This window comes from Pantherophis guttatus, chromosome 1 (genome assembly GCF_059756535.1).
Source record: "Pantherophis guttatus breed Tessera chromosome 1, ASM5975653v1, whole genome shotgun sequence".
NCBI lineage: Eukaryota > Metazoa > Chordata > Lepidosauria > Squamata > Colubridae > Pantherophis > Pantherophis guttatus.
In genome coordinates, this window is record NC_142063.1 from 34,846,689 (window position 1) to 34,868,171 (window position 21,483).

The following is a 21,483-nucleotide window of genomic DNA, read 5'->3' on the forward strand; positions in this document are numbered from 1 at the left end:
AACAGGTTTTTGGTAAAATGGTGGAATTAGCGAAGTACCGTGGGAAACATCGCTTTGCTCTAACTAAATATGAATAATAGCCTTTCCTGGGAAAGAAGCAAACGACGATGCATCTGCCTTCCCTAATCCTGACCGCTGGTCCAGGCGAAGAAGCAGCATCCCGGGCGCCAGAAACCACGCTCTCTCCTCCCGTCTTGGCGACACGAACGCGAGCCTGGCGACAACGGGATGGCACCGGGCTGCTTCCTGCCGATACGCCGAGGGCCGGCCGATTGCCCCGCGGTCCCTAGGAAAAGGCAGAGAAAAAGAGCGACGGGCCGCGTCGTGCCTGTACATTGGCCACGACCGCACCAGCCGCAGCAAGCAGGGCCAGGCGCCGCTTGCTGGCCGCCAGCCGGGGGGAGGGGTCCGGCTCAGTGCGGTCGCGGCAAAGCCCTGAGTTTCTTCTGCAGTAAGAGAGCAGCGGCAGCAGGCGCGGCCGGGGGCGGAAGTCCTTTGTTGCTGCAGCAGAGGAGGAGGCGGCGGCCGCGCCGGCAGAACAGCCGGGGCCCTTCTCCTCTGCTCCAACACCTCCCCAGCGCTTTGGCGGCAGGTAAGAAAGGGGACGCGAGGCTCGCCAGCGCAAAGAACGGGGTAGGCCCCTGGAGGTGATCTCTGTTGCGCAGCAACGGGAGTCGAGAGTTGGGCGCTGCGACGGCTCCAGGCCTCGGGAGGCCGAGCGGAGGAGTGGCGGGAAGGGTCCCCGGGCGGGAGCGGAGCAGCGTGGCCGATTGCTGGAAGAGGAGAGCGGGGGGGAATGGCTGAGGGAATATGCCTCTGCTGTCGCCCGCCTTTTGAGAAAGCGAAGCGCCGGAGAATTTTTCCTTGTTCACGGCCCTCTGTTGCGCGCCGAGCACCAGAGGGAAAGGCGGCGCCAGCCCGCCCGCTCGCCCGGCCTAGTGGTGGGGCTTTCCAGCGGAAGCCACTCCTAGCTGCGATTCAAGGCTGCTCTTGCTTCTCCTCCCCTGATGATTGCACCATGTGGCTGGCGCCTCGTACCGCCATCGGCTTTTTTAACCGAGAAGCGCAAAAAGAGCCGGGCGGATTTTTTTCTTTCCAGCGCTCAGGACAAAAAGTTGTACTTGGGGTCGGAAAGGCTGTGGGAGCGTTGCTGTCGCCGGCTGTTTTTGGCCGAAAAGCTGCCATTTGTAAAACGCTACGCTGGTCAGGTTCCCCAGCAGTTAATTTGCACTTTGTTGGGGTTTAAAGAGAAATAGATAAATGAGCAAAAATCGGAAGGACGCTGCTTGGCACGTCAGTCTCAAACAGGTGTATAAAAATACTGTATAACTTTATGGGTAGCATAAATCAGGGGTCTCCAACCTTGGCAACTTTAAGCCTGGCGGACTTCAACTCCCAGAATTAATAGCTTTAATTAATTAATAGCTTTGCTGGCTGGGGAATTCTGGGAGTTGAAGTCCGCCAGGCTTAAAGTTTGGAGACCCCTGCTATAAAGTATATAGTTTGGAGACCCCTGCCATAGATAGTAGCAGGTTAAACTTTTGTGTTCTTCCTAATGAGTACTTTTTCTCTACTCAGATATATATTGAAACTGCTTTAGTTTTTTAAAATTGTCTTTGAATTTAAATGAAATCTTGGCATCATTTCATGGAGAACATCCCCCATCTCCAGTTGTTGGATCTTCAATACCGGATGAAGTTTTTCTCTGGAAATGAAACTTAGAAACATTTCAGTCGTCAAAAACCGAGGAGATAAAGAAAGACAGAAGGCTAACATTTGACAAGATTGCCTGCCTTATGTGTACACATCACTCTTGTACAGAGTTCAAATGTAGAGGAATGTGATGATAGCCTTGAAGGCCGTGTGCAACAGCTCAGTTCTGAAAGAGAGGAGGCAGTGGGGAAAAAAATCCTCAAGGATTTCCCTGCTTTGATGGCCTTGGTATTAAAATGGGGAGATAGAAAAACTCTGGCTTCCAAAAATGTGAAATTATACCCTGCAAGAATAAAGTAGTGCTTCAGTTCTGTAGTATTGTTTCCTGATCTTAAAAAGCTGACAAATGTATCTTTTAAAATGTATATCCCTTAGTATGCACAGTATTTGAATTTTAATGAAAATGTAAACATTCATTTCAGATAGAAAATACTTAGTTATATGATAACCATAAAACATGACTAGGAAGGAACATTAAGTCAATAGCAAGTTACATGGGTTCAAGACTCTAGATTCAATTTCTGACAATTCTAACTGAATAAGTTGATGCAGGTCTAGTGAAAAGTTACCAATCAGCAAGGACAGATACCCTTGGTTTACCTACACACTAACACACTGTTAACTTACTATAGGTTAGTGAATAAATCACAATTACTTGGACTCACATACCGTACTAAATTATAATCCATGATAAATATTATGATCCGCCATTACTATAATGATTGGCAGCTACTGTGAAGCAATCTCACTGATTTTCACTGGTGTTCTTTCAAGTTAGCTCAGAGCCCACAATCTATGTATCCAATGATTTTGACCTTGTTTAAATACCTTCTTTGGATTGAAAAGAATTTCTTAGAAAGCTGTGACAAACTGTTTGAATTACATTAGTATTAATGTATTTATTTTGATTAATTTTTACTTCTGATTTCTAAAATAGATATCTGTACAGTATTTAGTTTTCTAGCACATTGTTTATAGATATTGTATAATCTTAAATACTGGATTTGTCAGTGCTGTTTTCTTAGATATAAGTGTTAATCTGTTACGTGTATTTTTAACAGAAAATGTCTTCCTTGCATTCTTGCACTCATTCTTGTAATATCTATCTAGCTATCTATCAGATTTATTTGCCTCCCATCTTGTGGTCCATGTGACTTTTTAACATCCATTAGCCATCAAATCTAATTAGAACAGAGATGAATGTGTGACCCTGTAATGCTGTGATGGCAAACCTATGGCACTGTGCCAGAGGTGGCAATCAGAGCCCTCTCTGTGGGCACATTTGCCATCCACAGCTGCTCTTCTGGTTCCCAGCACGCATATGCGTGCCAGCCAACTGGTCTTCAAAGGCACTGGAAAACAGCCTGAAAAATGGCCAAAACCCAGGCTGTTTCCAGGCCATTTTTCGGGCTATTTTCAGACTGTTTTCTGGGCCGTTTTTAGGCACTGCATGGACACGCGTTCCGGTTTTGGCACGGTGCTGAAAAGGTTCGCCATCACTGCTCTAAGAGCTTTAAAATTCCACTAAGGTAGTATAGCCAGTGATGAAAGATCCTGGGAGTTGCAATTTAACATCTGCAAGATGTTCTCATCTAGAGAACTACAGAATTGTCTGCAAAGCATAGGGACCTTGAAATATCCAGAATTCACAATCATGCAATGTCACATTTCAGAAGATGGCAAGCTTTTGAGTTTCCGTTGTTACTCTTCTTCAGCCATTGACACACAGTGGTCAGAGATTATGTATCTGGTCGCTGAAAAACATATCTTCCATACAATATCCAATTGTTCTAAAATAACCATCACAGTATCTGTGACCTTCCACTCATATTTCATCAGCTGCTTAACTTAAATAGTTTATGAATGGTGAATTAATATTCCAAAAGTTAATTCTGATTTGAATATTTATTTGTCATAAGAAAGCTTGCTTAGTAGATGGAATAATGGAAAAGTAAATCATATGTTGATATTTGGAAAGTAACCAATAGTATTAAGTCTTGGTTGCTGCCCATTAATGGTTAATGGTTTAGTGTGCCTTAGCATTAAACTAAGACCAGATGCTGAACTATCAGAAATTTAACTATCAGAACTGAAGCATTAAAAACTTATATCCTCTATACTTTGGTCATTAAAATTCACTGTCTTTTTTCAATATTTCTTTAGACTTAATTTCTCATAAAAAGTTAGATCATTTGACTTCTAGTTGGTATATGTAGTTTTGTGGGTTTCTCGAGCCTGGGACATACTTTCAGTGCCAAGGTAGCACAATAAGCCATCCAGAGTTGTCACAATTAAGTAACTGCAAATATTCTAACCAGATCTCCTTTTTAAAAAAATAATAATTCCTCACATGAATTGTTGGAGGGGAGGATGAAGGAGATGAGTAAAGCCATCACAAAACCACATTGCTGATAAAGAAGTAGCACAAAGACCAGTCATATCTCTCTGCATTATTTCTCGGAGGGAGAATTTATTTTTCTTTGTGACTTCCTTATCACATATAGCATGTATGTGTATGACTTTGTCCATTTCTCCTCCACTGAATTCTTGGCAAACTATAGTCTATGACAGTGATGGCTAACCTTGCCATCGCGTGCCAAAAGGGGGGGGAGCGCGGGGGTTGAGTGTGCACATGCCCACACCCATAATTTAATGTGCCCCACCCCTGTGCATCCACGTGCGACACCCCCCCGCACTCCCCCCGCTTTTGGCATGTGATGGCCCGGTAGGCCTGTTTTTGCCCTCCCCAGGCTCCAGAGGCTTTCTAGGAACCTGGGGAGGGCAAAAATGGCCTTCCCCACCCTCCCGGAGGCCAGAAATGGCCCATTTCCTGATTTCTGGTGGGCCCAAAAGGCCTGAAAATCAACTGGCTGGTGTACGCATGCACGCTGGAGCTGAGCTAGGGCAACATTCACGTGCCCATAGATATGGCTCCGCGTGCCACCTGTGGCACGCGTGCCATAAGTTTGCCATCTCGGGTCTATGATGTCACCAGAAGTATATGAACTGAAACTACTGCTGCTGCTCCTGCTGCTGCTTAAGCAATTGACGCAGAAGGGGAAATAGGAAAGATGGGGATCTTTGTGAAAATCCACTATTTCAGACAGTTTTCTTTCTTGCCATTAATTTAAAATTTTGTATGTATGCATTAACAGAAGCCTCAGATAAAGTATCACAGCTCTTCCCCACCCATGCTTAAAAGGATGTTGACAGACTGGAAGAAGTGCAGAAGAGACCTACAAAGATGATAGCAAAGTTTAGTGAGCAGATCAGATGAGACAGAGCTGCAGGAACAGGGTAGGTTGCTTGCTCAGAATATTTTATCAAGTGATTCATTGAATCCTACCTGGTCTCTTTTTGCAGGACAAAGTATCTCTTGTCTCCTGTGCAATTTTAGGGAGATATGAATTTTCTTCTATTAAAATTGTTGTCTTGTGTAAATGTAATGTGCTGTGGAATAGACAACAGTTAAGCTGAACTGCTGTAGTAAATAGCTAAGGGCCAATAAGGACATGATGATGTATCTGTAATTGTAGTCACCATGGTTTATTGCAAAACAAAGACAGACACAGAACGCAAGTGGAATTGGAGTTAGGCAGTGGCATTGAAGGTAGGATGTTTGAAATTTTACTCCCACTGTAATATTTTCAACATCAAAATGCATATTTCTCTCTTTCCTGCTCTGCTATTAGACCCGTTGGAGAAAAAAGATAACAACTTAGATTGATTGATTTATCTCAGTTGTCTGCTATCTCATTGCCAGTGATTTCTTTAAAATTGTTGGCAAATCTGATCATAGGTTTTTCATATTCATCTTGAAGATCATAAAGTTAGTGGTGCTTTACTTCAACCACATTCTGCCCTGATTCTGGACTCACATGATACTCGTAAGTCAGCCTTTTCCCAAGGAGATATCCTCTAAATATATGAAACTCTTCCAAGAATTCATTTATCAATATAGCCATTGCTGAGAATTTTGGTAGTTGAAGTTCACACACTTGGGGAACAAACAGGCTGGAGAAGGCTGCCCTATAACTTTAAATGTAATGATACCCGTTTTTGGCCTCCCCCGCCTCCAGTAGCACTCTGCGGCCAAAAACGGGGCCCACAGAGGCCTCACAGGGCATCTGCACGCCCGGTTTTTAACCTCTCCTGCCTCCAGAAGGTAGACAAAGAGGAAGAAAAAAAGAGACAGAGACAGACAGACAGAAAGATAGATAGATAGACAGAAAGAGAGAGAAAGAGGGAGGGAGGGAGGGAGGGAAAGAGACAGGACAGAGAGAGAAAAAGAGAGAGATAGAGAGGGAAAAAGGTAGAGAGAGAGACTTGTTGATTGTAAATTCCTTGAGGCTGAGAAGAATTGCTGCAGAACTGAGTTTCCTGAAGTGGACCACTAGACTCCTAAACATCTGAAAAACGATCTAGTAAAAAGAAAAGTCAACCAAAAGAGCAACATGCAAACAAAAGCAAACAAAACACCCCCAGGAGCAAAACAAATTAAAGTTTAATTTGTGTGCATTGTTTAATGTACTGCTAAATTGGCCACGCCCACCTAGTCACATGACCTAACCACACCCACACCAGCCAGTCTGGCCCACCAACAGTCTGACGGACCATAAATTGGCCCCCTGTTTATAAAGTTTGAGGACCCCTGCCCTAAACCTTTGAAATCCCAATACTCTAAAAGTAAGAATAAATAAAAAGCAAAATAAAAACCCCAATCCTAAAATGTCTGCTTCTTCGCTTCTTGTGACATCATTATAATTCATTATAACGCAGCCATATTCTCTGCAACCCCCAATGCTGACATTAAAAACAACGCACCACAATTGCAAAAATGGGCTAATACATTACAGTATACTATACCACACCCACTCTTTCTGTGTGTGTGTGACAATGTACATACACACACAAACATTTAAGTTTTGGAGAGGGGATGCATACACACACAGAAACACACATTTAGTATGATATGAATTGTCCAACCAAAGCATTCAAAGTCTGTTCTAAGGACAACAAATACTTTACGTTATCAGGGTTATATAACACTAATTATAAATAACTCTGAAGAGACAAGGGATGGAGAAGTCAATTATGGGAAGAGAGAGGGGAAAGAGGGTGGGGAAAAAGCTGAAGAGATTGGAAAAACAAACTAAAATGTTTCTCCTGTGCTTAGAGAGTGCAAGACCTGATATGCACTGACCCAGATAAAGAATTCATTGTTGCCTATTGCAGCTTCTCCATTTTGAACCCATAGAAATGTTTTGGCTACAATTGTTATCAACCTCAGTCAGCATGATTTGAATTCCAATCTTAAATATAAACTTAGGTTAGGGAAAGCTGGTTTAGTTAGAACCAGCAGGCCATCAGTGTAAATTGTGGAGCAAATCTCAAAATTGAGAAATTAAATAACCATTTCAGTAGACTGCTCAGTTGAACATCACTAACATTGCTCTAGTCTAAGGAAAAGATTCTAGAAGTTTTTTTTGCTTATTTTTAAATAATACATTTATATATAGCAATTTATGTTGCTTATAAACCACTTTGGAAGAACCTTTAAGGATTTAAAACAGATGTAGCATCTGTCACATTTTTTATGACCTTTGGCAGAGCTGGAATGGGGGTGGTAATTCTGTCTTTCTGTTCCTTCTCCTCCTCAGTGGCTTTTGACCACTAAAAGGTATCCTTTTAGGCTAGTTGAAAGATTTGGGGATTATTTTAGGAGGGCGGGGAGTTAGGATTCATTGTTTTACAGTGGTTCTCGTTCCTTAATGGCCAGTTGTAGTTGATGCTGTTGGGGTAGGGGAATCGGGAGTGATTGCTCCTTAGTCTTTCCAGTGTCTGGTGTCACAGGGTTTGACATTCTCCAACTATGTAAAATTTGCATGAAACTGCTAGATGAGTTCATCTGTTGGTTTGAGATTCAGTATCATTCATACACTACCCATTGACCTTGAGATATGTTGTGCAAGTTTTATATGATGAAACTGACTCCAACTTAATCTTACTGAGTCAGAGTATGGATTTTAAGGCCCCACAGATCTGGGAATTTTCCATTTTTAGTTTGGATGAAGTTATACTTTTCCATTCAAGACTAGTGCTCAATCTGAGATCTTGGACTCTCAGCTCCTGCTTCAAGAGCAGATGGCAACTATGGCCAAAATGTCTTGTATACATATGTGCCCTTTTCATGATCAGGAGTCCTTGGCCTTCTTACTCTTGTAATTAATACAGCATAATTTATTATGCATATATTTCTTTGGAAATGAGAGCTGTCTATATATTTAACTTAAATTTGAATCTAAACTTTGTTACTATAGATCTGAAGGCTTTCTGTAGAGGCAGAAAAAATCAGAAAATTGTAGGTAAAGTTGTAGTATCAGTTCCTTCTTCTAGATAAGACACTCTTATCTCTTTGCTTATTGCTAATCTTCCTTGGCATCCCTCCCCCATGCCTATGAAGGTGTAGTTGCTAAAGAAAAAAAAACAGAGGAAGGAATACAATTTAAAATATTTGGGACCTCGAGTGCATATTTCTAATTTTCTCTAGTTTTGTTGTCATCTCTGGGAATGTGGTAAATAGTTAGGGTCATATGATGTATGGTGGCATCTGATTATGTCTTTTCTCTAAACATAACTAATACTTGTCCTTTTCTCCATTTCTATTGGCACAGGTTGTGATTCAAGCACAAGATGGCAAGGACTAGCCATAGCAATTATGTCCTTCAACAACTCAACAACCAAAGAGAATGGGGATTTCTCTGTGATTGCTGTATTGCAATTGATGATATCTACTTCCAGGCACATAAGGCTGTCTTGGCTGCTTGCAGTTCTTATTTTAGGATGTTTTTCATGAGCCAGCAGCAAAGCACAGCACAGTTGAACCTCAGCAACATGAAGATTACAGCTGAGTGCTTTGATCTCATTTTACAATTTATGTATTTAGGGAAAATCATGACAGCCCCAGCTAACTTTGAGCAATTTAAAGTAGCCATGAACTCCCTACAGCTCTACAATGTGCCAGAATGTCTGGAAGATATACAAGATACAAATTCCTCTAGTTTACAGTGCTCTTCTTCTGCTTCCAGCACTCAAAACAGCAAAATGATTTTTGGTGTTCGGATGTATGAAGATACACAGGCTAAAAACAAGAGTGAAGCAAACAAGTGGGGTGCTGAGCCACCAAGTTCTACTGTCAGTACTTCCCAAAGCAGAGAGGTTGATGATGAAGCTTTGCAATTAAACAATTTCTCTGAGCAACCTTTGGAGAATTGCAAAAGGACCACTGTGTCAAAACTCTCAGGTGCCAAAGACAGAGTGCCCAATTCACGGCGCTTTGGAAGAAGTTTTACCTGTGATGGCTGTGGCTTCAGTTTCAGCTGTGAGAGGCTGTTAGATGAGCATATCATGTCATGCACTAATAGGCATTCTTATCAGAACCCCAGGTATTTGGGGTCTGAGAAGGACAGCAGTGAAAGGGACTCTACTTCTAAAATGTCAGTTTCCCAATTGGAGAAATATCAAGCAAGTGCAAACCAATCTGCTGAGAGTTCTTCATCCACAACATCAAATATAACAAGTGGAAAAAGCAGGGGTGCCTCATCAGAGCCGTTAAATGAAGAGCGAAGTAGAGCCACAGAAAGGAAAAGGATTATTGTCAAAATGGAACCAGATGATAACCCTACAAATGACCTGAAGGAGTTTAATATTGTTAAAGTAACAAATGGCAATGATTCCACTGATAATGAAGAGCTAGATGATGATGAACCTGTTTATAGATACTACATTGAGGAAGATGTCAGTGAAAATAGAAGTGTTAGAAAGGCTCTTTTAAAACCCCACATGCTTATTGGTGAGCAAGCTAGGAAATATATTAAAAGTACCAGAGTCCTTGCAAATAAAGTCAGTGCAAATAAAGCCAAGGAGGTGACGGAAAATGCATCTTGTGAACTGTGTGGTCTGACAATCACAGAAGAAGATTTGTCTTCTCATTACTTATCCAAACACATAGAAAATATATGTGCCTGTGGAAAATGTGGCCAAATATTAGTAAAAGGACGGCAGTTACAGGATCATGCACAGACTTGTGGAGAGCCACAAGACTTAACCACCAATGGTTTGAGGAATATGGAGGAGAAAATTGACTTGGAAGAGAGTCCTGAAGAACAATCTGAAAACCAAGAAATGATGTACGTAGACATGTTAGATGAGTTTGGAGACAGCCATTTTCAGATGAACACACTCCCCAAAAAACAACTGTACAGGGATTCAGCATGCCCTTTCCGATGTCCTAACTGTGGATTACGTTTTGAAACAGAGAATTTGGTAGTTGAACATATGTCCAGTTGTTTGGAACAAGATCTGTTTAAGAATGCAATTATGGAAGAGAACGAAAGGGATCACCGACGCAAGCATTTCTGTACTCTTTGTGGGAAAGGGTTTTATCAGCGTTGTCATTTGCGAGAACATTATACTGTACACACCAAGGAAAAACAATTTGTTTGTCAGACATGTGGGAAGCAGTTTTTACGAGAGCGTCAGCTGCGCCTTCATAATGACATGCACAAAGGCATGGCCAGGTATATCTGCTCCATTTGTGACCAAGGGAACTTCCGAAAACATGATCATGTTCGGCATATGATATCCCATCTATCACCTGGGGAGACAATTTGTCAAGTTTGTTTCCAGATTTTTCCAAATAATGAACAACTTGAACAGCACATGGATGTTCATCTGTACACATGTGGGGTTTGTGGAGCCAAATTTAATCTGAGAAAAGATATGCGATCTCATTATAATGCTAAGCATTTGAAACGAACATGACCACATAATGCTTGTTTGACAAGACCTAGAACAAAAGCAAATGGAACACCAAAGCAAAACGAACAGTAGTGCATAAAAAAATTGATCAGCCAGTTTTTAAATGTCTGTTTTTATCTTCATTATAGGGTCTTAAACTACAGTACATAGCATAAACAGTACCTAATGTTTCATTATTGCATTTTTATTTTTGTCTCGTTATCTTTTTGTTGGTTTTTTTTTTTGCCAGAGTATTCAAGCTATTATTTTTAAACCCTCAAGTTTTAAAAGCACGCTGTAGTATTACTCTAGTCACTAGCTTCTATTAAAAAGCTTCTCAATTCCATCAACATAGGATGCCTGCTTTTATATTTCTATGGGTGTTTTCTTTTTCCTTTTTTTCTTGTGAACAATTTAAATTACATAGATTTTAAAATATGCAAGGATAGTCTTTAAGGCCAAGAAATAATTACTGGATACTATCTACAACAGAATCCACCATATTTAGGTATATAGAAATTCATGGACATACTGAGTTGCAGGAGGTTTTTTGCTTCTGTTATAAGAATATAAGGTTATCTTTGATATCTTGTCATTTGCATTTCATGTATCCAGCATAATTAGTGCATTTTGTTACTTCTGCAACAGTATCTTGAGATGAAATGAGGACTGCACATGAGTTTCATACTTCAGAATCATTTTACATATTTGTATTTCCTGTATAATTTTACACTGTTGTAATCTGCTCTAAAGATGTGCTGCAGCTGAAAATATGTGAAGTTCCCATAAATGTGCCCATAAGATAATTCATAAAATATCTGGAATAGAACTTAAACCAAAAGCAAACAACCTTTTGCCTTCCAGATATTTTAGGGTAGGCCACAAGTGAATTTGAATACATCAATTCAGTTTAATGGGAAAATGTGCAATTTGGAATCATGTTTATCCTCATTTTTTTTTAAATGTCATGTTTTCTTTTTTTCTGGTTGGCTTTACCTGATAGTCTAGACAGCAATCTATTTTATTCCTAAGAGACAGAATATCTTTTTAATTGGATGCTTTTGTCAAGGAGTTCTCTTATCTGTATAAATTTTAGGGGCTTTCCTATTTCTTCAATCCTTTCCAATTCTGGAAACTCCAGAATTGAAAGTTGGTTTGAATTGTTTACTGAGGATGGGCAGAAATAATTGAAATGTCAGTCTGCAGTGCTTGTCAACTTTGAAAAATGATTCTGTAAATTTCATGTTAAGAGAGGAGTGTTGATGCTGCTTTGGTTTCTTAGAGAAGCAACTATGCATTTTTCTTTTTTCTACAGTGCTCATCTTTTTTCCTGTATTCACTTTGAAACTAAGGATGATTGAATCACTCTTATCATGGGGATAGGGATCTTCCCTCTTCTGTAGCTTCACTTTTTAAAGCTAAAAACTCCTAGTTTAGAGATAGCTTGTGGGGTTCCAGATGTTGCTGAAGGACAATTCCACATTAGCCAATATGCTAATACTAAAAATACTGAGAATTGTAGTTCAGCATTTGGAGTGCAGTGGATTGGCTTAACCTTCCTAGTGCTTGTTGCTTATAGTTTCTTAAGCATTAAGTTCCTTAATTTGAAAGCAGCAGAATGATTATTTTGTAGGCTAAATTCTGGACTATATTATTGAGGAATAAGATGTGTGTGAAAAATGTGTGAAATGAAAAATGAAAACAACTGCCTGAACCATCCTGGACATTAAAAAAAATCTTTTTAATTTACCTTATTTTTTTAAGGACAAGAACCATATAATTCCAAAACACTCCCTTTTTCCACGCTGCAAGGATTAACAGTCCTACACTTGTTAGTTAACTGCCCAACTATGTTATAAGAATAGATTACTAGTCCTTCCTCTCATTTGACTGCTATTCCTTCAACACCAACACATCCAGATCCTCCTACTGAGCAGGATGTGGTTTTCTCCACCCAACCCATTTTTATCTTCAGTAAAGACTGTAGAATCCAGGTCTCTACAATACACACAATTCCCATTAGGAATTTGAGGCTAAGACTTTTTGGTTGTATCACTTTTCCAGGGATAGGCACTTTTTTAAGCCAAATGATGTAAGTCTACATCATGCTTTGGGAGACATACATAAGCTCATGGCACATGCATATATGGGATGATAGAGTTGCATGGAAACATTCCCAGATAGATACAAAGCCACCATTACCTGTGATTGATAGTGTCATGATCATTCAAGGCCACTTGTTGCAAGAGAGAAAAAATTACCTCCATAGGCAGCAATAAAAGTCATGCTCTAAGGAAAAAGAATATGGATTTTCATCCCTTTTTTAATCCAATAAAAGGGGAGAAAACCATTCCTGCTCCATCCTTGGCAGGACTGGTGCAATTACTCCATGTTCCTTCCATGTAAAAGAAAGAGCAGATAAGCAGAACCAAAGTGCAAGTGTAAGGGGTTGGTATGTATGTATAGTGTGTATGTGTGGAGTGTTGGGAGTCTGGGAAGCCTGTCTGTCACATTGCCAATGCCTGTTGCAATCTACCAAAGAATCCCATACCATTGCACTGCTTCCAGTATTTCTGCACGTTATTGTTATAGTTTGCTCTAGTTATGCTGCTATTGCATCAAATGTCAAAAAAAAAATGAGCTGCTGTGCCTGATGTAGAAACTAGTTTAGAAAGAAATAGGCGTGCAATCAATGTATATAACTTCAGGAATGTGCTACGTTGGCTCATATGTGACAAACATTTACACTTTTTGCAATGTACAAAGCTCTTTATACAGTACATAGTTTTATTCATTTTTCAAAGATATTCTAGCTGCTGGTTTTGAAGAAAATTAAGCAGGTTTGCATCTGGTTACTACGATGAGAGATCACTAGGAAATCCCAAGGCTGTAGGCTAGACTAGAAAGGACAAAAATATCTCAAAAGGGAATGGCAAATCTTTTCTATATTGTTGCTAAACAAAACTACATGATGGTTTACATGTAATCAGATTACAGAGTCGTGGAAGTCTTCAATTTTATTCAAAATAAATCATCTGAGTTCAATGTATATTCTTCCAAATAATTGTGTTAGTTTAGAATTCATGTTTATGCCTACTTATAAATGACTGGTGGTCAAAACTGGATTTTGGATTATACACTTCATGTGAATCATAAAGATTTCTTTCAGCAATTAATGGGGAAGCTTCCAGAATACTCTAACCAAATGAATAGTATAGTATTTTTTTAAGAAATACCAAAATTCTGAAAGTATCATACAGCCTATACCACTTTTCTTCCTGGGAAAACATATACTTTAAAGACATCCTCATTTTCCTTGAAGCATCTTTATATCTTCAAAGCTTGCAGAGTTACAGTATTTATATACTAAAGATAAAACATCAAGCCCGCTGATTGATAGATAGCCACAGCAATTGCTTCAGCATAGAATAGCACAGCCAAGTCCAATTCCAGATCCAGGAGACTATCCAACAGATATTTAATACAATCCACAACAGCTCTGGAAGGATTTCCACAATTCCTCTATCCAGAAGAGATCACTCACCCAAAATTGGTTGCTAGGCGGCTATCCAGCTGGTATATTTCCTTATCTACAGCAGTGGAGAAAACACTGAAGATGGTATATAAAATATCATCTATGTTAAACTGAAAAAGTAACCATGCACTGTTAATAAGACTCTTAAATGATAAATATCAGTGTAGACTGTCTACAGTGATGAGGTGGGAGGGAATTGTCAAAATTTTGATAGGTCCTATCACATAGTTTGTAAAATGTATCTAGATTTGGCAACAATCTAATTGCATATTAGATCATTATTCAATATTGAATATTAATAGTAAGGAGTTTGTTAGTGGAATTATGAGAGACGGTGGATTCTCCTGTGTTAGACAACCATTTGCCTTAATGCTTTAATTTGGAATTCTGCCTAAGCAGAAGGTTAGTCTTGAAAGTTGTGCTTCACATTAAAAGCAGCAGCGACAGGGCTCTGGTTGAATCAATGCCATATCACACTAACATACATCAGGATTTCTCCAAAGGGATCTAGCATAAGACCACAGTTAGAAAAGAATGAAGCTTGACTTAGGGGGTTTTCTGTTTTTGACATTTCAACCAGCCTATGTAATATTAACTGCAATTTAAGGTAAAGACGTTAACAAACAATAATAGGTTTCACTAATAAAAAAAAAACATTAAATAACTGTTGATGTAGTTGCTACCAAGGTCTTTTCTTATTTTTTTTAGAATTTCACTCAATAAATGGCTAGCCTCTTGTAATGCTGTGTCAAGCTTCAACCTACAGATAGGATTGGAAGCAATTAGGCAAGGTCCAAAGAATCCAAGATTTTCTGATAAGTAGTTCTTATTGAAGAAAATATTGGAAGACATGACAAAATAATTCCAGTGATTACTGTGTCTGAAGAATAAACCCTATTTATAAAATCAGTATTTTAAATCCTTTGGGGCTTTCTTTTCTTGCTTGTCCCACATACTGTAATGGACTTCTCAACTCCCACCTTTTGAGCATGAGGCCCAGTTTCTATTTGTGTCTTGTTTTGGCAACATCTGTATTCATACTTTCTCTGACAACATGACAAGTAACTCGTATACTATTTTTTTTTCAAACTTTACAATGAACACTTGATTAGTTTAACAGCTGACCAAATCCTAGGTGGCATAGAATAACTGAACCAAGGTTACTCAGATATTGGTTAATAAGCTTCCTGAAAACTTAGCAATATGAAATCATGGCTATTATTATAACAAGAAAATATGAATGGAGAAGAAACTGAAAATGGGTGGATACAACTATTTCAAAATATTTTTCCCCCTGGGTTACAATCAAAAATCCTTCAAGAAAATTCTAAAGGCAATTTTTATCTAGAATGTCATATAATTCAATTATCTTTAATAAATAAAATAAACCAAAAGAAAGACTCATGTATGATATATATAACATTGTCTTATACCATGGCTTGAAAATGATACTATATGATACAATAATTAAATATATGGATACTATAACTATTCCTAATCACTTGTTCTTTCTCTGTAAAATTGGAAAAAATGCCATTAACAGTGGGGGTCAAGCTCAAATTAATCTGATGTGATTCTTTAATTACTTTAATTCATTTGTTGAGAAAAGTAGCACTGAGGTTTTCTTTCTTTTAGATTCTTGCCATCTACCTATTGCTACCACATGGTGTCATCCTTGCTCATAAAAAGCAAAGCAATTCTTGTTGAAGTTGAAATTTTTTCTAAATTTCAGTCTTTAACAATTGCCATAGTCCTGATCCTATTAAACACAAAGGCTTGAGTGTACCCAATCATGGCCCAAGCAAGACAGACAAACATACTCGGCCTCAGAAATAGTCTCTCCTCCAGGTATTCAAATCTTCTTTCTGTTAATTAACAAAAAGTGCCTATTAGTTTACAATCAGTGACCCATCACAAGACTTTATTAACAAAGACCAGCACCGGCTTTTTTTTAATCTATCCACTCTCATGTAGGTGGACACAAGTTAGCATGACTAGTCTGAGTCACTATATACTTTAAGAAAATAAGTGCTAGATTTTTTTTAAGGTTGATGTTCTTCAATCCATCACTAGTGCCCAGCATCACAGCAGAGCACAGCATGGCATGGCCAAATCCCAGTCTTTTTTTTTCTCTTCTATATACCTGTTAGCACACTTATTAGTAAGATATGTTTTTTTTTACTTTGTTAGCTTAAAATTCTAGCATAGCATTGCCTATGATCAAGTTTACTGTATAACCAGTCAGTTAACAAAAATGAAATTACTTTGAAAATGATATGCAGTAAGAAAATATTAAATTTGCTATCCTTATTTGTGGCAGAAAATAATTACATAGAGGAGTGGGTACAAAATTACATAAAATATATTCATAATTTATCGCAATCCCAAGTAAAGACAATACGCAAAGAAAATTGTCCAGGTCATGGGTGTCAAACTCATGGCCCAGGGGCCAGATGCATCACACGCTGGCCACGCCCACCTGTTTTAGTGAAGGGGGAAAGTTGCAATATGTCACGTGACGATGGGAGTTTGACACCCCTGGTTCAGATAATGAAAAATGAGCTTACTGAAATGGAAAACTCCACAGAACGTATCATGAAAAAAAATCTAGATGCTTGTTTGTTTGATGAAGCTGGTATTATAATTGTCATCAAATTAGAATAAATTGAAATGAAATAAAAACTTTCTGCTGTCTATTCTATATATTCTGCTGCATATATATCAGTATCAGTGGTGGGTTTCAAAATTTTTTACTACCGGTTCTGTGGACGTGGCTTGGTGGGCATGGCATGGCTTGGTGGGCGTGGTTTGGTGAGCGTGGCAGGGGAAGGATCTCCATTCTCCATTCTCTCCCCACTCCAGGGGAATGGTACTGCAAAATCCAGAGCCTGGATAGCTCTGCAGACTAAAGCACTGTAATTTAACACCAGCTGTCTGCAATTAAAGTAAGTTCGAATCTTGCCAGGCTCAAGATTGACTCAGCCTTCCATCCTTTCTAAGGTAGGTAAATTGAGGACCCAGTTTGTGGGGGCAATAAGCTGACTTTGTATAAAATATACAAAAGTATGAAGGCTATTGCTTAACGCACTGTAAGCCGCCCTGAGTCTCCGGAGAAGGGCAGCATATAAATCAAATTAAAAAATAAATAAATCCCTATTTCCTCCCGATCAGCTGGGACTTGGGAGGTAGAGAATAGATGGGAACGGGGCCAGTCATAACTTTTACTACCGGTTCTCCGAACTACTCAAAATTTCCGCTACCGGTTCTCCAGAACTGGTCAGAACCTGCTGAAACCCACCACTGATCAGTATTCATCTAACCTAATATAATACAATTATCAATATGGAATTTTCTTATTGCTGGAGATTTCATGCCTTCACTGTGTCTTACATCTGATATTCAGAGATAAATTGTATATTGACATTCTGCATATCATAAACACAGCATGCAAGCATGTTCTGAAAAACCTTGGTTATTCTAAAGTGTGTGTGCTAAAAACATCTCATATGCCCTAAAATATGTGCTAAAACATCCAATATGAGGTGTAAAAATGCTATTTTAATTTTAATACCAAAGCTAATGTTGAAATCCTATACAAATCTATTTAAAGTAAGTTTCAATAAACATAATGGGATTTACTCCCACCTAAGTTTGTAAATCCCATCAATTGTTTAGAACCCTCACAGGCAGAAGTTATTTTATCAGATCAGTATGAAAATTTAATAATAGCTTTGCAAAAATGAAAACAAAGTTTAGCAATTGTAAGGTAATTGCATTAATTGCATATAAGGAAGTTCCACTTCACATTAGCATAACACAAAAAGTTGAAGCAAATTCAAGAATGATCAATATATAAAAATATATACTTAATTTCTATGACCTGTGACTGTAATAAAAATTACTACTACTAAAATTCATGCAATTCCCTCCACAAGATGAATTTAAAATGATATAATATGGGAAATAATTAGTGAGGTAATTTTATTATTTCTTCCCCAAAAGAGTTAAAATATAACTTTACCTTGTTCTGATTATTTCAAATACCTATAGTGTGATTTTTTTTATTTGGGATTGTGAACCACCTTTTATGAAAATTTAAATTAGAAGGGATGATAAATTAATTAAAATAATTAAATTATTTAAGTGGGAACACCCTTTTCCTATTTTCTGATTTCTTTCTCCTTATGATACATTAAACATATGGCTTCAGTATATGAAGTGAGAGACTATATTTGTAACAAAATAATACACTTTCATTTGAAATAACATTAATTAACTATGGTCTAAAACAGGGGTGTCAAACTGGTGGCCCATGGGTCAGATGTGTCATGTGCAGGCCACACCCACCTGGGCTCCAGAAAGGAAAAAACATCACGATACATCACGATATGTCACGTGACACAATCGAGTTTGACACGATTTAAAATGTGTATGTGAATGCTTTCTTCTATGTGATGGAAATGCTTGTTGAAAGAATAAACAATTTTAAAGAATCTGCTTAGACAAAGATTTTCTTTTTTTTCCTTTTCAGAGAGAATGACATTTTAATGCTTAATTTTTTTATACACATTCCCAGCACATACTGTGCAGAACTAATCACATTTCTTTTCTGGTTTTACCAGAAATTCACCATCAGATAATTTCTTGCACTACAACAAAAAAGGTAAAATTATTTTCCTCTCTGAAGATTTGTTATTCTTTTGCAAAGCTTAAGGTTCCTTTTTTGTCATTTATTTACATAAGAAACCACAAAGAATAAGCTTGCTCTCAGTATTCAAAATGTTCTAAAAACTCTAAACATGCAGTCATCACCTTAGAAGCTGTACAGTATATGCAAGATAGGGTCTACATTCCTGCAAGACTACTTCCAAAAGTTGCCTCTCCTACATGATTTGTCAATGTTGCATGCTCCAGGTTCCATTGATAAATTTTTAAAAATTATTTATTAAATGTGTTTGCCATCTATCTCGCTGCAAGGTGACTCTCATAGCAGGAGCGGGGAATGATGGCCCTTTTAATTTGTGGACTTCAACTCCCAGAATTCTTGAGTCAGCGATGCTGGCAATTTTGGGAGTTGAAGTCCACAAGTCCACAAGTACACAAAAGGGCTTTTTTGGGGGTTGCAGCACACTGCTGGCTTATATTTAAGTGACTATCTATTTAATATAATATTTAATCATATTTAAATGACTGACTTCAGTGCCCAGAGAATTATAGGGTGCAGTATAAAATACAGGGTATATATAGTGTAGAGTGCAGTATAAAGGCAAGAAAACAACAGTTTATTGTTTATTCATAGTATTTGTTAACTCAAACAAAGGCTTCCTCTAAAGACTGGTATTTTATTTATGTTTCACAATCATGTTATTACAATAACCTATAAAACATTATTAAACTTACATGGTACAAGTTACTACTATATTGCCCTGATTTCTTTTATCTGCAGTGCTGCTACCTTAATTTTAGTCTAAATTGCCCTACACTTGCTGTAGCTTCAATCCTTCATTGACTTTAGGTCCTTGCTGCTCTCATATTATTTTTAGGAAAAGTACGACTTGACCTATTTTAGCACTACATGCTGACATGGCTATTTATCTAACTTGAGAGATTTAATTAACTCCAAAAGTTTTTCACTCAGGTACAAAATGGTTAAGGAACTTTCAAATTATGTTTCTGTGAAGGAAAATGGATTCTGTACATACCATTTTTTAAATAATTCCGGGGTTGAATAGTGGTTAAATAGATCTCGATTCTGAGTTTCATCTTTGCTGAGGCATTGAAATGCCAGACATAGACTCTTCCTTTTAGCCTAATCAAAATGGTAATGGAGAGCAGATCTCAGTAACTGAAATAAAGGGCACATTCCCACAGCAGTCTAAAATGATCGATGGGATCTAAGCAAGTTTCAGTCCCCGACCCCAGGTTGATGAAACCTGTTAGAACTCTGTTGGTTAAGGAGGGGGAAAGTAGTTTACTTTAAAACTACAGCAGCTAAAAATGATTTTAAGCTGCCTATGAAGACATATTCATGAGTTCATGTCATAAAAATGGTTACCAGGATATATTTGTGCCAGTTAGAAGACATGAGAGTGAATCCTCAGTTTAGAATATTCTAAGTGCAGAAAGCCCACCCCAGGGTCCTAAAAGCACTGTCTCTTTCTATGTAGTTCAGAAATATACACTCTGAAGTTTTATGTAGCTATCTTGGCTTACATCCAATATGCAAAATCCCCTTGTCTTTCATTTACTTATTCTCCTCGGTATCTTTTATGTTCTAAGCCAGCAGCCACACTTTGTAGTACAGAATTCGGTACATTTAATTATGCACTGTGTGAAAAATCTTATTATTTCTTTTGAAGATACTATCAGTAAACCTGAGATCTATTACCACTATTATCATATACACTACAATGTGAGATCACAGCTGTCAATTCCTTGGTTGGAATTAGCCTTCATACACATTGAATTCTTCCCAAGAATATAGGATGTCTTCATGTAGTAGTATTCATGCAGATCAAGCAGTATGGCCTTTTATAATTGAAAGATAAATATTTTGCCAATGCACAGATTTTCTAAATGCTGCCCAAATTTTTTTGGCATGGCACCCAGTGTGCCAATAGCCACTATTATTATATTTTATCACTTTTTCAAAGTACATGTTTGGTCAACTAAATATTAAAATAATATTTTCTATTATTTCAAAACTAAATATCCCTGTCTATTTTCTCTACACAACTTTCTGGAGGGTTGGGCTGGGGAACAGCAAGTGCTCAGTCACCCAGCAAGGGAAGCCCAGAACAAACTGTCTCCAGCCTTCTAGCCCAGCACCTGAACAACTACACTTGCTCTCTCTTTATATTCTGAAGAGGCTGAAAAATAATGATTTTCTATGCGGAAAAAAATTGCATGAACCAATAAACTTGCTTTAAAAAAAGACCTGTGTGTGTTTGTGATACAGTAGTTTGATGTAAAAGACATATAACTTGTCAGTCAATAATAACAGCGCGCGTGAGAGGAAGCAAACTCAGTATATGCTCAGAAGCAATGTTGCGTCTGGCCCTGGGTCTCGACATGATGGCTCAAGTTTGCGATAGTTAAGTCATTTTCCCGTTAGGGAGCTGATTTTTTTCCTCAGAGAACACTTTTTTCCTCAACCGTCCCTTCCTCCTCCAGCCGGCAGACATCGCCCCCGCCCCCTCCCCCCCCCGGTGCGCGCCCCGAATCTTCCAGGCGCCGCTAGAAGCGAAAGGAAGGGCTGAACCCCGAAAGGAACTTAAACATACAAAACGAGTTTAACCACTCCAGTCACTGGAGGGAAGGGCGTAACGACCGCCCAGAAGGCGGTTCGAGACCGCCCAAGGAGAGCGTCCCGAATCTTTATTGGTCGCTGGTGACATCAATCCTTCTAGACGGAGCGCGCCTCCTCTGGAAATTTC

General features: G+C 38.6%; 1 protein-coding gene and 1 long non-coding RNA gene across 3 annotated transcripts; one reads left to right on the plus strand and one right to left on the minus strand.

The window, feature by feature from the left end:
- The first annotated feature begins 14 nt into the window (after positions 1–14).
- On the plus strand, positions 15–13,561 carry ZBTB1 (zinc finger and BTB domain containing 1). 2 transcript variants are annotated; one of them, XM_034433577.3, is made up of 3 exons: positions 15–592; positions 4,869–5,010; positions 8,388–13,561. In XM_034433577.3, exon 3 carries the CDS (start codon positions 8,407–8,409, stop codon positions 10,534–10,536), a length of 2,130 nt encoding a protein of 709 aa, XP_034289468.1. In that variant the 5' UTR covers positions 15–592; positions 4,869–5,010; positions 8,388–8,406; the 3' UTR covers positions 10,537–13,561. The 2 variants fall into 2 exon arrangements, with proteins under 2 accessions (XP_034289468.1, XP_034289469.1); XM_034433578.3 differs by lacking the exon at positions 4,869–5,010 and having other exon boundaries at positions 100–592.
- LOC117675178 (uncharacterized) lies at positions 13,512–21,229 on the minus strand. The gene is made up of 3 exons (XR_004594153.3): positions 19,750–21,229; positions 15,868–15,912; positions 13,512–14,102 (listed from the first exon to the last, which is right to left on the minus strand). It is a non-coding gene; the product is annotated as an uncharacterized LOC117675178 (long non-coding RNA).
- Between the last annotated feature and the right edge of the window lie 254 nt (positions 21,230–21,483).